This window comes from Salvelinus fontinalis, chromosome 23, assembly GCF_029448725.1.
Source record: "Salvelinus fontinalis isolate EN_2023a chromosome 23, ASM2944872v1, whole genome shotgun sequence".
NCBI lineage: Eukaryota > Metazoa > Chordata > Actinopteri > Salmoniformes > Salmonidae > Salvelinus > Salvelinus fontinalis.
In genome coordinates, this window is record NC_074687.1 from 46,142,286 (window position 1) to 46,159,998 (window position 17,713).

Sequence of the window (17,713 nt, forward strand, 5' to 3'; positions counted from 1 at the left end):
CTAACCCTGATGTTTACTCACCATACGTCCTCTGCGTCCACATCGCACTCCGCCCCAAACTGGCAGATGTCACAGGTAGACGTCTCCTTCTGCCCAGTCTCTGCTGACCCCTCACCCCCTGAGAGAGAAAGATCAAGAGATAGAAACAGAGACATAAGTCTAATAGGTCCAACAGATCTCACATCAAACTTTATATATTTGATCAATGTACTGTATTTGATTTATTTTTGCTTTTTTGTTCAAAATAGCTAAGCATACAGCCAGGCAATCTCTCTTGCTTAACAAAATGTGTGTTGACTATGTCAGGGATTTTTCTGCCATTGAAATCCTTGGGTGGGCCGCCTAAGTGTTTTTCTTCGAGCAAAACAGTGCAAACAGTGTAAAAAATATATACAATATACAGTGCCAGTCAAAAGAATTGGACACACCTACTCATTCCAGGAATTTTCTTTATTTTTACTATTTTATACATTGCAGAATAATATTGAAGACATAAAAACTATGAAATAACACATATGGAATCATATGGAATCAACCAGCTTCCCCGGGATTGCTGGCCACACACACACAATAACGATGTGGTCATTTAACCAACGTATTAGTGGCCGCATACAGGAATCAAACCCACAATTTCACAGGCCCTTATAAGGCCCCTACAGACACCCATATATATATATATATATACATATATACACAGTGTTTCAATAAGTTTACTTGCCCCAGAAACACTAAAACCACAAAATCTCAGAATTGCTCAATCACAAAATGTTACTGTGACCCCTAGCAACCGAAGACAGACGTCTCAAGTGCCCCTACAGCCTCCCTATCCAACAATCAGCCCGTAGGGTCGCTTTGACTTCTACTTTCCTTCCTTCCGTCCCTTCTTCTTTTCCTTTCTCCATCCCTCCCTCTATCTCTGCCGCCTGAAATCCCTGCTGATATTTCTAGAGTCTCTCCTTTATTCCATCATAATGATTTTTTTTCGGTGTGCCATGGAGCCACCGGCTGTAGGTGGCAGGACTAGAATGCTCTCTGGTTGCCTGTGAGCTTATGGAGGTCCAATGCCCCGACCGGTGCATAGCCACAACTCATCAGTAGCCAGGTGGGGGGAAAATCTGCCCAAACTTAAATTGCGAATCCCTCCTCAGAGAATTCCTTGTTTCGCATCCTTCATTTTCCCCCTACCTTGAGTTCTTGGAGTATGTTTCCTTGGGGTGTTTGGAAATAATGTTTGGACTGGATAATCCTGTTTTTTAGTCTAGCTTTCATCTGGTGTAGTGCCTGTTTGACCTGGTTTGTCCTATTTTGAACTGGTAAGTCAGTTTTAGTGTTAATTTCATGAAGCTTTGTCTTTGTTTTAGTTCGTTCACTATTTGTTTTGTCTGATTAGTGCTTTGGTTTGTCTACACTCGTACACGTTTGGCTTAAAAATCCTTCTTTAACCTGTCTCCTCCCCTTCATCTACAAGTGACATCAATAAGGGAGCATAGCTTTCAGCTGGGATTCACCTGGTCAGCCTATAATAGTAGTAATAATAATTCACAATTAATTAGATTTCTATAGAGCTTTTCATAGAATATCAAAGTGCTTCAAGAGCAAAAAACAAACAAGCAATATTTCATGATAGGTCAACCAATAGAGGCCAACTCTTTGAAATGTGCATCCTCTGAAGATGGAGAGGGTCAGTTCTTGGCTTGAGAGGAGAGAGCTGGTCAGAAGATGGTAGATGACGGTGATGGAGTCGGCTGATGATCTTGTAGAGGGCAAGTCTGGGAACCAACCTGCCTCTTTTAGCCGCTGGACTTCTGTTCCACTCTGTGTAGCACCTACTTGGGTGATGCGTCAGCAGCTCTGGGAGGCAAAAAGCTCACAGCACAACGTTCAGAATAGTACGTATTCCTCTCATTCTTAACACGCTTCAGGCAACTCTTCAAATTATCTTCTCAGAAGATCAGCAACTGACTGCCAGGTGAAACAAAAAATCTGACACTGTGTCCAAATGCATTTTTCAAACAAAAACATTAGCCAGCTAGCTAGCTAGCTAGCTCGCCATCCAAGCCAAAAATTGGTTAACCTGTCAGTCAATTTGCAAATTCGTAGGCTCAAAAACACCAGGTATATGCAATAAAAACTCAATGTTATCAAAAACCTAAGAGCAAAGTAGTAATCATCAATTAAACACACCAATAAAAAAAGTCAATATCTACACATTTACATGAACTTTGTGCTTAGGCTGCTACTAGGGCGACATGGCAACTATAGAATATGAATTCATGAAAGTATGGGTGTGTTCGTAAATTCACTCTGGCTATTTACTCAGATTTCAGAGCACTCTCGTCTGAGTGTGCCAGAGCGCAGAATAACTGCTGAATTTAGGAACATTTAACACATGTTGAATATGGCCGGTGTTAGTAAACGTCGGCAAAAGAGTGTAATCAAAATGTTGCCAGTAGCACATTTATAGTCATCAACTCTCTGGATAACATAAAAACAGCCCAACGAGCTCTGCTAGGGAGAGCAAAATTGTCAAAGTGAGGTGTTCTCTCATTTGTGTCTGGAAGTAGCTAGCAAGCTAGCCAACGTTAGCCAGTTAGCTTGGGTGCTTGACTGCCGTTGTGAGGTCAGAACGGGAGAATTACCCCTACTCCTCGGCCAGATGGTCCAGCGTGCTCTCTGAACGCTCCGAGAGCGAAATGCTCTGAATTTACGAAGCGAAAATCTGACAACGCTCTGAATTTACGATCGCACTCCAGATTGAATTGATGAAGACACCGTATGTCATCAATGTTTTGTACACCGCTAATGTTTTGTACACTCAGTGTATATGATAGTAACAAACTTTATTGTCTTTCTGATACAATGTAACGGACAGGCAGTTATGTCAGGCAAAGTAAAGGATGCCCTTGGGCCCACCTACCTTGGGGCCAAAATGGAGCCGATGAGCAAAGGAGCATCGACCTAATGTGGCCAACGTCATGGGTCCAATGTTTTAACCCGCATTGGGCCCACAACGTGCCAATGTGAACATGTTTGCTGGGTAGTGCTTTGGTTTGTCTAGTCTCGTGCATATTTGGTCTGGTAAGTACTTTGTTTTATCTTAATTTGATCTCCCTGTTGCAGGAGAACATCCTGCAATGCAGATTTAAAAAGGCTTCTGGTGTTTGTCATTTCCACTTTGACATTTTAGACTTGGTTTTCCCTTGTGAGAAATGTATCGATCCCTACATCATGATCGTACATCTGTTCCTATTAGTCTGGTTAGTTATTTTTTGTTTACTGTTGTATAAACTGTATTTGGTTTGATTGGTGCTTTGGTTTGTGACCCTTTCCTGACCGTTTCAGTGCCTATTTAGTCTGGTGTTGTCTGGATAGCACTTTCTCAACGTTAAATCAAGCCTCGTTCAGGTTCAAATTCTTCCCTTGTTTTGTCGATCTCAGTATTGGTTCTGACCATGTACATGCATGTGCCTGGAGTCCTAACACGCCAGTAGAAAGGAGAGAAAGGTTGGCGAAAACAAGAAAATAGAACGTTTCCTTGCAGTGGCAGTTTGAAAATTCCCCTCCATTCCTCCATTTTTGTTTGAACCTGTGTCTTTGCCCTCAGGGCTTGGCAGAGCACAGACACAAACAAACACACATCCTGAATGCTTAAGACTCGTTCTCTTTGTTGCTGTCTCTGTGAAGATATAACCCAGTCAGGCAAGGAAAGGTGTACATTCTGTATTCATGGGACTCTTCTATACTTTAGGACTCTCCAGAAGGTAAGGTGAGCCTCCATTCTCTTAATCTGCAAAAAGCAGCTTGAATCCCAAAGCAGTACTACATACAGTAACAATATAACAATTCCAACTGCAAGTTCCAACCAGAGAAAATATGCAAAACAGTTTACATCCTTCGAAAACAAAAGGATATATCATACAATTGATTTAGAAAATGCGAGTTGCATTCAAGTGTTCAGATGAGGTTTCATTAGACTTGAAGTTGACAGTTCAATTATTCTGTGAATTTTCTTATCCAGGTTCAACTGACGTGATTGACTGCTGATTGCAAAAACACCTAATTTCAGCCCGTCTTCCACTTTCTCTGTTGTATAAAACATTAATAAATGTCATACTGAAGCTGTATTTTAAACTGCATCCCTTGCACAAACGCTTCACCTCACCTCACCTCTCACACACACACACACACACACACGCACACTACACATAAATACACCCAACACCCACCTACCCCTCTCCCCACCCACCCAACACTCTACATTCTCAGTAAAATCACAAAGTGACTTGGGACAACAGGCAGTGCTTTACCCTCTTTCCTCCCAAGTCCCCATATCCCGATTTATTTTGGTTGCAACACTACACAACATCTCCCCTGTTCCTGTCTACTCATCCCAGGAATCAGGAGACACAGGAAGGTACTGACTGTAACAAAATGCCCTGTTTGTACTCTTCACATCACACTGTATTGATCAGAACCAGAATCTGACCGGGGGCCCATTTGAAAAAAACCCCCAGAAGAACTTAACAATATTCGTATATGTTCTACCTGGAAATTGTCACTAATACATATGGCAGCAAATACACTTACAAGATTCATAGAAGATCCCTGTAATAACTGACTTATACGGGTGGTTAACAATTAGACATCACATAAATGTATTATAACAAAAAACATGAAAGAGTGTAAGCTAAGCCTAATACGGTCTCACATACATGGGACACACGAATGTCAATGCACTTGGATCATAGTAGTAACAGAAATGTTGCATGTAGTATATAAAAAAAACATACAAGAGTGTAAGCTCATGCAATGTGACACTTATTGAAAAAAAGGAAGAGGAGAGAAGAAGGACAGGAGGAGGAAAGGAGGAGGAGAAGGGATATACTGCTCAGCCTTAACCATGGAAACTCATAACTGAAAATGTATATTACAAATATTGTATTTTTATTATAGGAACACACATACCAATACATCAAACGTACAATCAATCTTTTCCAAAGACCCAAAGGGGGAGCCAAAGACGGAGAACAAAGACGGAGCGAGAAAGGGGGAGAGAAATAAAGAGAGCGAAAAATAAATGGTACGCAACAGATAAGAGATGTATAGTACGGTTAGATTTTGTTCTCAGTAATAGAGCTCCCCACACTGACCAAGACCCCTCTCTCAACCGAGACAGAGAGAGAGAGTGAGAGAGAGATGGAGATTTAGGGCACTCCAGCAGCACCTATCACAGGGATGATGAATGAAGCCCACACACCTCCAAAAAACATAGTGTTTCAAGAGCGACCTTGGTTACAAACACAGAGAGGGAAAAGGCACGTACAAGCATGGCAGCACACACACAAACACATACACACACACACACACACACGGTGCATGGGATGATGAGGACTGCTGCTGGTGTGTGGTCACTGGGACAATGCAGCTTCAGAATGGAGTAAACCACATGCTTCACTGTTATTACAGTACTGGTTGATCCTAATTTCCTTTCAACTCAGTAGAGCTTGATGACTATCATGTAAAAAGACTGCATGCTACTTTCAATACTTGTACTGGCAAGTATATAGTATGGATAAGCGATGTGCAAGACATCAATTGAACCAAACCAGCATTGCAGTACTTGCAAAAAAACCTGTTTCCCACTCAATTGATATTGCAGAATGTGGTTACCTATAGCAAAAATCCTCCTTAAAGAGTAAAAAAAAAGAGTGAAAAAAACAAAAAACAAAAGTTATAGATTTATATTCTCTTATTGGTAATCTAGCTCTTTTTGCCCCAAACAGTTCAACTCTACCATTGAAATCGTGATGTAGAGGCACCTTGAGAAGGTGCACCTATGTCACCTCAAGGTAAGGGTTCATTATTAAATACACTCTCTTCCAGATGTTTTGGGTGGTCCCACCTCGAGGCTTACTATAAAAGCATGTGACAGCGTGCCGTATTTGGCAGTGGTCTTGGTAAGTGGATGATGCTTCCTTGACTAGACTACCGACGCTACACAAAATTCAAAAGGCAGTATGGCACATTTACGCATATGACCAAATTCAACATTTGTGCTTTCCGTTTCATACACATTAATGTGCTTTTATGAAGAAAAAAAAAACAGGCGATAAGGATAATACGTTTATATTCGTAGCTGCATCCATCATAACAAGAAATAGATGACAATGTTGGTCATGACAACTTGTTGTATTTTTTTCCTAACCATTGATTGTTGGAAAAATCCGCTAAGACAGTTTGCTCATATGGGGCAAATGTATATATTTTCAAGTCCTTTATTTACAATATTCATCCCGTGCCCACACATTTCTAATTCAGAAAAGTGAAAGCATACCTGTGAGAGGGGTCACCCTGGTCGTAGTTGTAGGTTGTTATACAGTACCCAAGACCAATCTGTGAGTTCATTTTACCATTGGAAAAAGAGCTACTGCGTAAATACTGCAATGCGGGTTGAATCTAATTGAGACGCTAATCTTCATTTTCAAGGTGATGATTGTACTTGTTTTACCAACACAGTACTACAGTAAATGTGAGTCCACATTTCAAAGATTTTTTTTGCACCCCATGTCAATAACTTGGCAACTTACCACTATGAGCTCACTGACCAGAGCCTTATTTGCTTGCGATGCGCATCATTTTAATATCAGAGCCTGCCATTGGACTTCTGGTAAGTCTGCTTCAGTGAGGAAGTTGGGATTAGGTACAACTATGTTTACCCACCACAAAAGGTATATATATATATATATATGAACAATTTCCACCAATTTGTCAACTGAATACAGTTTAAGGGGTTGGGCAAAGACTGAAACTGGGTTTGAGAGTTACTCTTTAAATGTAAAAAAAAACAAAAAAAACTCCTTAAATGTACTTGCTACCAAAAAAAAAGAAAGGAAGTTGATAATATAACAGCAAGAACCGTGTGCTGGGTGAGTTGTTGTTTTCCGTGGCCATGCCTAAGCATGGGGCACCCAGGAGCGCAACTTGTACTGGGTATGGGGGGGGGGGGGGGGGGGGGGGGGGGGCATGACCCCCCTACATTCTGAAATTGTATTTTTGCCCCCCATCCAGTTTTATCAACGTGCTCTGATACAAAAAGAGGCTACGGTGTGCTTAGGACCATGCGGATGCCTCAGAGCGGTCGGGTAGGCTGTTTGGTGGTATCAGCCGACTGGATTTAGATCCGAGCAGACACCACAGAGCATGCGGCTGTTGTCTGTGTGTGTTGTGCTTTCTCTCCAAGTTGTAATAGGAAGCAGAGCAGAAACTGGCTACTCTTTATTTGACTGAGGTAGCTGGCAAGGCAATGGCTGTTTGACTTAACAGAAAAACATATGTATTTCTAGTGCTGAGTTAGTAGTGCAACTGACATGTAATGTTAGCTAATGCATTTCATGTCTCATCCTGTCTGGACTGAAGTTCTGTCTGAAGTGAATTAACTAGCTAGCTAGTAGCTACCACAGTCAGTTCAGCTCTAGTTACTGTATCTGATAGGTAGCAATATCTAACAGCTGTTAGAGTGTATGGAAATGTTTTGTAGCTTTTGTTTTGTCCCGCTTCAACATTAGAGCTAGCAAAAAGTTGGCTAACGTTAGCTAGCTCACTGACTTGAGCTATTATTCTTACCTCAAAAATCACAATAGACCTCAATCAAACGATGAAACCAGCGGCCAAACGATTGTCTTTGTCTGACAGCGCAATGTGAATTTCTATTACAGTCAGTATAGCAATGTAACATTATTAATCTGTCAGTTTCCCGAGCTAATTTCCAACTTTTTTTCACACTGACAGAGTATAAACAGCTCTACAGCCTTCACTGTCATGACGCACAGTCAGTACACAACAACTATGCTCATCATGTCTTAGCAGGATCAGATGGTGATAGGTGGCCCAGCAGGGCCAGAGCCAGGAAAGACCAGTCTATATAGCTCAGGTGAATGTATATGTATTATATAGTATATTATAACAACCAGTGATTTAATACAAAGTTCCATCTTGAGTTGATGGTCATTTCAAATGTTTAACCATTGATTATTTTCTTGGATATTATAATGTATAAATGGCCACCACGGTTATTCTTTGTCATGCCTCATCTGAGCAGAATTCGATAGTGAAAAGGGTCTAAGCAGGTTCAGGCAACCAGGGAAGACCAGTCTGTGATGGCGCTGAGGTGCAACACTTTACTCTCTCTGTGCAGCGAACACTGGACAAGCCAGAAGCTTCAAAGATTGAAACTATTTAAGGCAGTCTGAAATAACCTCAAGTTGATTTCCAATCTGTATCAAGGGTTGACAGAGGCGTTTCCGGTTGACACAAAACATGTAAAAGAAAAATGTGAGGAAGATCTGGGAGACACTATTGATGATGGTGAATGCATACAGATATGTTTGAATGCCCAGTCACGCTCATATAATCTCAGACATAAATTACTGCCTCCAAAGAGGCTGACTGCTCTGCCCCCCTTAAGGACAGTGGAACTACGGGACCTCCAGGCCTATAGGCCTTCACTCACTATCCGGGGAACACACATCTCTCCGGATGTGAGAGTACAGCTTACCCCCTGGAGATACGGACCTCCAGGCATATAGGCCTTCACTCACTGTCCAGGTCAACACCCCTCTCTCTGGGCATGACTTCCAGCCGGGGGCACCCCCCACCTCCACAACCTCGCACACCAGGCGAACCAGGGCACCCAGAAATGTAATTCCTCTGCTGGAGGTGTAAAACACAAAAGGGGACATATTTGCATATGTTATGATCTTGTGTAGGCTGTCTGAATTCTGACAGAGTATGTTATTTATCTCAGCATGTCTACAGATTCTCATTTCTCCCTGTTTTTGTTTGCTTGGAAATGTTGATACGTGAGACTGTTATCAGAATAAACTGTGTAACATAGCATTTATCGCGGCTAAGACATGCTTTGCCATTAATTGGAAGGTTGGTTATCCTCCCACAATGTCACAATGGATGGCAGAAATGTCAAGATATGTGTCACTTCATTTGATTTATTACAAGACTAAAGGTATACTGTACAACTTTCATACGGTCTGGATACCTTATATGCAATACTCTACAACAAAATGTGTCTCTATTGAAAACATGCCCACATCAGGGGAGATACCTATTTCCCCCAAGAGACATTACAAAAACGGGTCAGGTTAGCATTTTTGGGGGGGGTATGATAAAGATATTTTTGCATCTATAACTTTCTCACTCATTATTACTCAAGATTAATGCAGGATTATCCATAATCAAGGTAGCATCCACATTCAGGTAGAAGTATTTAGAAACATATTCTATTCTTATTTAAAATAAAAGCAACTCCAAAATGACCGCAAAAGGGTCATATTCGAATGTGTAGAAATGAGATTTAGATGCCCCCAAAAAATCTGAGGGAGAACCCCCAGACCCCACGCCAGGTTATGTCCCCCCACACCTCTAAAACAAAAAGTTGAGACCAAAGGTGCACCACAATATCTTCAGTGTGGCATTGCTGCATGTTGTAGGCTATTTCCTGTAAACATACAGGATATTTATAGGATATACAATATGTACAGGAAACGCAACAAGATGGCCTCGACGATGATAGCCCTGCTGCTATCTCCAAGCCAACTTTGCAGAATTTAGTTTTTTTCATTTTTACTTTATTTTAACGTTTCTAGTATTATTTCCTATGACTGACAAGCACATCTGGCCTGGACATCAAATCAGGGATTACTGACCACAAATTCAACTTTCCAAACCTGGAAGCTTTGTATTGATTATCCAAAGCAATTCCAATCATCACAGGAGTCCTCGCAAAAAGACACATAATGGGTAGTAGAGCTGGCGTTCTAGTCAGACTAAGGAGAAGGGCAAACCAACCTCCACTTGCTAGTATATTACACATTTAGAGCATGCATTTCCTACCAGAGAGATAGTTAATCAGTTTTACTGAAATTTCGCTAAATGGGAAGGTGCTTGATATGGCTCTAACACCTGCAGGGTTTTCTGTACATCGCACAGACAGGAAAAAATTACTTTGCAGGAAAAACAAATGCGGAGGAGTATCTTTTATGATAAGCTACTCATGGTGTAATTGTAGGAATGGACAAACCCTGTTCCCCCGACCTGGAATACCGCATGATCAAATGCCTGATTCGGTCTGATATAGCAACATTTGAAATTGTGCTTTTTACATTGGATAAAAGTAGAGACTCAGAGCTAGAAAATGGTATATCATACAGGACAGGAACAATAGGAAAGTAATTCTGCTTTAAGAGTTGACAAACTTACAAAGTTCACTTTTGAGAAAATGGTTTTGGTACACCCACTGGAGAGCCCTTCTTTGTCTACACCCATTCTGCATCGTTCACACCCTCTTAAGCTTTAGCCCCACCCATCTCTTTAAGGATTCACATGTGAGGCTATGTAGTAAACACCAACGATTTCAAGACTAAAGGCTGGTTTATACTACCGGGTATGTTCGTGAATTTAATCTGGAAAGCCAGAGTGTGCTCTGGACGTTCGTAAACTCAGAGAGTTTTCAGATTGTCCGTTCGCACACTGGACGTTCTGGTCGGGGAGTAGGGTTGGTCCGAACGTTCTGACCTAACAACATCAATCAAGCGCCCAAGCAAACTGGCTAACATTGGCTAGCTTACTAGCTACTTCCAGACAGAAATGACAGAACAGCTCACTGACCATTTTACTCGACCTAGAAGACATGGTTAGGCTATTTTTATGCTATCCAGAGCGTTGGTGACTGCAACTGTGCTGCTGGCAACAATTTAATTACGCTTTTTTTGACAAAGTTTACGGACACCAGCCATATTCAATGGGTGTTGAGCATTCGTAAATCTGTCAGTTAATCTATACTCTGGCACACTCAGACGACAGTGCTTTGAAATCAGAGTAGATAGCCAGAGCGAAATTAACTGATACGTCTATCGACAGTTGTCGCAGTGACATCATGAACATTCTATTGAAATAGTTACTTGCATAGTGGAGTTTTTTGTTAAGACATGTAGCTAGCTAGTTAGCTGAACAATGAACCATAATCCCAACTCATATCATTACTATCCTGTATGAATCTGCAGGTAGCTAACCAACCAAGTTCAATGTTAGCTTACATTAGGCTATAACTAGAAATGCAAATGGCTCTGAGATACGAATAATATTACTACACAGATCATACACGTAACGTTAGCTAGCTAGCTAGCCAGCCAGCTAAAGTTAGCTAGCTAACAATACACATTAACCTAAAATTAAAATGACTTTCTGACAAAATTGGAAATATCTGAAAATTAAGCTAGCTAGACTATGTTACCCGTATACATGAATGGACACTTCTCCCTCTCTGTCACGGATGCCATGGTTGCCCTTAGTTTGAAGATGTAATCCAGAGACAAGTGTTTTACACAACAGCCTTCTTTGTGTTCTCTTTTCGACTCCGTCTGCATATTTGCAATTTAATGGCAGAAGTTTCTCCACCTCCTTAGCTATTATACTCTAATTCCACTGATTTCAAAACTCAGTCCTCCAGAAAGTGGAGAGCAACACGTATGCAGTTATACTACATGATATCTTTGAAAAAAGCCATGTTAGAAAGGATTCCCTACACATACTGACTAGCTGTTATGGACAGAAAATTGCAACATGGCAGACCAATCCAAACTCATCTTTTGGCATGTCCAGTCCACTCATTATCTCAGCCAATCATGGCTAGTGGGAAGGTTGCTTACTTTTTCCGAGGCTGAACAAACTAGGCACATAATTTAATTTAATTTAACAAATGTATTCGTATTTTCAGATTGCATACAAGTTTGTTATTCAGGCACATTTCTGCCCATTTCTGCCCAGAAATGCATTTTGATAAAAAGTTAAAATAGCTCTCCTGTGAAGTAGTGACACGCGACATATGCCTAGTTTCCTGAAACGAGTCACATATGCACCTTAGAAATGATTTGCACGGACTATCCACAAGTGGCGGTCGGTGCCATTTAAGATGAGGGAGGATTATAATTTTTTTAATGAGCATTGCCTTATTTCTATTACAACATATAGGATGACAGTCATTCATATTCCATTCAACCAGCTCAATGTAACATTGATAGGTTAAGGCTACTACAACCTAGCCTATGAATGAAAGTTTACAACGTGGGTGCACACATCAAGGGAATTTTGAGTAATCAAGGTGACAGACTGACACATTCAATACCGCCTTGTACACTCTTGCCTGCATCTAGCTGATCTAGGGTAAAATCATTAGTCCAACAGTTGCGAATGAGAGTTTCTATTGGACAATTTCAGGTATGTTTTCCCCGTTTCATTCCATTTTCTTACATTTAAGAAACGTTTTTCAACAGAATCGGCGGAATGAATACACCCCTGATCACATGCAAACAGTTCACTTTCATAGCAGCCACATAAAAACAGCATGATCTTTGCTCGTTGTCTTTATAACTATCTACGTTCTCTCCTCCTCTCACCTTTTCCCTTTGCGTGTGGACTTCAGTGCACAACACATCAGCTGTCTGTGACCAGGCAAAAAAAAAACGCTCCAAGCCAAACCTTTATACTGTACCATGACCGCTAACCACTACACACAGCCTATATTTGTTAGACGGAGCGACACAGGGGAACCCAAGAGCAGACTCAGACGAGGAAACAGGGATGAATGAATCAAGATATTTATTGTAACACAGGGAGATATGGAGTGCAGATCCGGGGAAGCTCGGATGAGTTGTAGAAAACCAGATGTGGAGACTGAGGTTGGAGTGAGCTGGGTAGAACTGGGTAAACAGGTCCGGAGGGGAATCCAAGGTAGTGGTGGTGAGCTAAATCCAGAACAGGGAAGTAGGGTGGTGAGATGTGGACCGGGAGACAGGAGCCAGAGACCGATCGGTAAACTGCAATGAGAGGATAAACAGCGTCAGGCAGGGAAACAGGCACAGCAGAGTAACAGGATCTTGAATAATCATAACTAGCTAGAAGCATGAACTGACTGAGCAGAGATTACAATCTGGCAGAGTGGAAGTGGACAGTATTTGTAGAGGTCTTGATTATGGAACGAGTTGCAGCTGCTAGGGATCTGCTCTGACTCCAGCACACCTGTCTCAAACCACACAATCACACAGAGAGGGAGAAACTGCAGGTCAAGAAGACACAGAATGAACACAAGAGGGCGTAGCGGGAGCAGATGTGATGATATTGTTGCCATGTCATAGTTAATATACTGTAGCTACGAGAACTAACGTGTTAGTGAACCCATACAAAACCAGCTACAATCATGCAGTACAGTGTACAGTCAGAAAGCAGTTTAGCAGTTACATCGGTGGCAATAGAGTAATAAAACCAAAAGCTTACCTTGACTTGGAAGAGTTCCCGTGTTGGATAGCCATAGCCAGCTAGTTAACATAGCATATGTCTCTTCTAGTTAAGTGAAAGTAAATATATATATATATTATATATATCTCCTTAATTTTGGAAGAAATTAATGTATTCAAAACTATTTAACTATTGTCTCTCTCTCTCTTTGAGTCAACTACTCACCACATTTTATGCACTGCAGTGTTAACTAGCTCTAGCTTATGCTTTCAGTACAAGATTCATTCTCTGATCCTTTAATTGGTTGGACAACATGTCAGTTCATGCTGCAAGAGCTCTGATATGTTGGAGGACGACCTCCGGAACTTGTCATAATTACTGTGTAAGTCTATGGATATGGGTGAGACCATGAGCCTCCTAAGTTTTGTATTGAAGTCAATGTACCCAGAGGTGGACAAAATGTAGCTGTCCTCCAGCTACACCATTGCGCTATACTACAGAATGTCCCTAAGCTTACTGCAAGCCTTCATTGCAAAACACTGTCTTTCAATCAATTATTTGGTGAGGTGAATAGATTTAAGTATAGTTTTATCTAAAAATAATAACTTTTTTAAAATGTCACAATTTTTATTTTTAAGAAATTCACTGAGGAAGATGGTCTTCCCCTTCCCTCCTCTGAGGACCCTCCACTGCTACCCACACAGCCAACCCTTACACACAAACACACACACACAGACTGCACACAGTCAACGCCGCTGTTCTAATATATACTATTGATTCCACTACCCACTATATATTTGTAAATATAGTCCATTATTACTATGCATACCACCTCTTCTATTACTTGTTATTTTTTACTTGACTCTTTTCATTGTTATTATTGATCATTGATTAATGTACTGCATTGTTGAAGGAGCTAGCACATAAGCATTTTTCTGCACCTTTTATACCTGCTGCACACTGTGTATGTGACAAATACATTTTATTTTGATACAGGAAATCATATAGCAGTTGTCGAGATCATTGATAGTGTCTAGGGACTACATCGTCATGAACTACAGGGAATCGAGGACTATACACTCTCTGAACTATAATCTATCTGCACTGAGAGACGATCCATTATTAGATGACTTGCACCGACAATTAAACAATTAAAAAAATCAATCAAAATGACATTATCAACAGCCTGGTGCCCCTAATCATTGAATCTGTGAAAGTGACACACAGGGCTCATGTGCATATGAATAGAGGCCACAGTCAAACAATCCATAAACATAATGGACATTGATATTGAAAAAGATGAAAGATGATATCACTGAAGTCCAGATTCAAATGTTTCATTTATTTTCTTTTTTTTTGTCTTTAGCGCTTTTTACAAAGTAATTTGTTACTAGCAGCCTAGCAAAATGGCCTTGCATGAATTCTCAAAAGCAAGCCAAGGGCGACAGAAGCAATGACGGGGATGAAAAAATGACAAAGAAAATGAGACATAGCGGTAATGACTGCAATGTAAATAATGATACTATTAAGGGATTTGATGAGAGGCGAAAGAAAACACAAAACTTGCAAATATCCCACAGGTAGGGTGAGGAATGTTGAATTTCTATGGAAAAGAACTGTCAACCATCTCTAGCTTCCATTTTCATAAAAGGAGACATGTATGAATTCTCCTTATACATTATATATGACAGTAACATGTGGCATTGGTTTGTATGCTATTGGTACAGTATCTAAAAAGGCCAAGCGCAAATGTCACATTTGGTGACACGTTTAAGCTTTTTTGTTGTTTTAATTAATCTGAAACAGAGTGAAAAACGTCATGTGTGGCCCTTCGAGAGTTAACCATTGAATATTATCCAGAGACGGGTGTTGAAAATTTGCTTGAAATACAGGCCTGCCTACATACTATGGTGCAATGGATTGGATCTGTCTTTATCCTAAACCCTACAATGACAATTAAATCCATTGAGGGACCCCAAGAGCCTAATGTTGACAGTGTTAGATTATTTAATGGGTTATTCTCATGCCGGAGCACTACCCAATCATGAGCTGACAACTATCACTCCCCAACAAGGCGTGTTAAGGAATACTGATAAGAGGATTAGAACAAATACTTATTCATCGCTTAGCCTTAGTAGACAGTGACACTTTCTTCTACGCAACTTGCAAAATGACATTCCACTATATTTACACAGCAATTTTTTTTCAACTGAGGTAATGCAGGGACTGTATAACTTTCCAGGACCCAGACTTTACTGGACTAAAAAGCGCTTTCAATGGAACTTCTCCACAGACCCAATGAAAATCACGATAGATACAAATCTAACACCAAAAATGGTCTGGGACGCATATGTATTCATTTTTGTGTTCGAGTACCAATGTGGAACAACATACACTCAGTGACCAATTTATTAGGTACACCCATCTACTACCAGGTAGTTTTACAATCCTCAATTGCCCAGTGTTGGTGATCGCATGCCCACTGGAACCGCTTGTTCTTGATTTTTAGCCGATAGGAGTGGAACACAGTGTGGTCTTCTGCTGAAATATCCCATCCGTGAACAGCACCAACAAGTTGTGTGTTCCGAGATGCCGTTCTGCACCCCAATGTTGTACAGCGCCATCATTTGCCTGTTTGTGGCCCGCCTGTTAGCTTGCACAATTCTTGCCATTCTCAGTCGACCTCTCATCAACAAGCTGTTTTTACCCACAGGATTGCCGCTGATGTTTTTTGTTGGTCGCATCGTTCTCGGTAAACCCTAGACAGTGTCGTGTGTGAAAAGCCCGGGAAGTCGGCCATTTCTGAGATACTGGATCCGGTGCGCCTGGCACCGGCGATCATACCAGGCTCAAAGTCGTTTAGGTCACTCGTTTTGCCCATTCAATTGTTCAATTGAATGACTCGATGCCTGTCTGACTGATTCAAATAGCAAGCCACGGCCATGTGGCTCACTGTCTTTAGGAGCAAACCATTTTTGTGAACGTGCGGGTGTACCTAATAAACTGTCACTGAGTATATATCAGGAAAAAACACTTTGTTTACTGTAGTTAGAGAATTGTTATTTTGCATATTGCTCCAAAGATTGAAGGTTTTCAATAGGCTAGTTGTGCAATTGCTCACCCAGTGAGGCGTTACATTTTCCAAATAAAAGAATGTGAAATCGTCAAAGCAATATATTTCATCATCTATTTCAGACATCTATTTCTTTGATCTCTCGTTAGTCATTACCCAACATGCAATATTCTGTCAAATGACATACTGTGTGTAAATAAACAGTAATTGGTGCTACTGCTACAAAACCAGACATTGTGCCTGAAACTGTACATTCTCACAATCCCCTTTCCCCTCCAAAATAACCAAAATGGCCACGAGTCCATGACAGATAGCTAACACCAGTACAGTGGGAACGAGGTTTGACAAACAAGGTCTCAAACTGGGTTACCCAGTTTGAATTGGGCTCCGTTCAAAAGTAGTGCACTATACAGGGAACAGGGTGCCATTTGGGAGGCAGCCCAGATTTGGGAAGGGAGCATGGTGCTCTGTTTATCACTCTGTGTACCACTGCTCCTCACTGCAGAAGAGCATTCTGGTCTCCACTCTGTATGCCAGCAGATGGATAGAGTGCAACATATGTTGAGCAGAAACTCATACTGTACTTGTCCATGTGGATGTGTGCACACAGCCAAACATGCTCATCCTGGACATTGACAGAACTACGTATCTACACGCACAAATGACCATACACATTCACATGAGATATATGCTTACGTATAAACAAATGCATGTAGTGCATGTACACACACATACAGTGTATGCACAGGCACACACGACATACCCACAAACATAGTATTTTGAAAGCACACACAACTACACACACACACCCCCACACACACCCACACATACAGACAATCCATATAATCAGCATGTACATCGTAAATTCAAGTAATTCAGCTCTACAACCTGCAGCATACTATCTCTCTAAAGGGGTCGACACACAATTGTAGACAGTAGATACAAAAGTACCCTCTGAAGTCACAAAAGTATGCTCTGACCAGGCTCCGATATTCAACATACTTTTGTACGACATGAAAACTGTAACCTGCCGTATCATTCCTCGTGAAGCTGTGGGGGCAGTGTTGTCGCTACAGTGTCTCTCTGACTCTGAAAACGTAATAAAGGGGGTTGCAGTGTGCCGTGAAGCTTTCATCCATGTATATGGGTAAGAAACTAGCTACAGTTTCAGATATATCTAATTTCTAATTTTGTCAGAAAGTTGTTTCCATTGCAAGTTAAAGCTTGCTGTTAGCTAGCCAGCTGGAGTTTGATAGCTGGCTTGCTAACTAACATTGAACCTATTTGGTTAACTTTAGCTAGCTATGACAATCGGTTTGTATTGCTTGTAACGTT

At 41.1% G+C, this 17,713-nt stretch overlaps 1 protein-coding gene across 1 annotated transcript in view; it reads right to left on the bottom strand.

The window, feature by feature from the left end:
• tmeff2a (transmembrane protein with EGF-like and two follistatin-like domains 2a) overlaps positions 1-17,713 on the bottom strand; it is a 172,633-nt gene that overhangs the window by 35,369 nt on the left and 119,551 nt on the right. Inside the window, exon 5 of the mRNA XM_055879048.1 lies at positions 22-118. Coding sequence (XP_055735023.1) covers positions 22-118 — 97 coding nt within the window. The remainder of the gene's footprint in view (positions 1-21; positions 119-17,713) is intronic.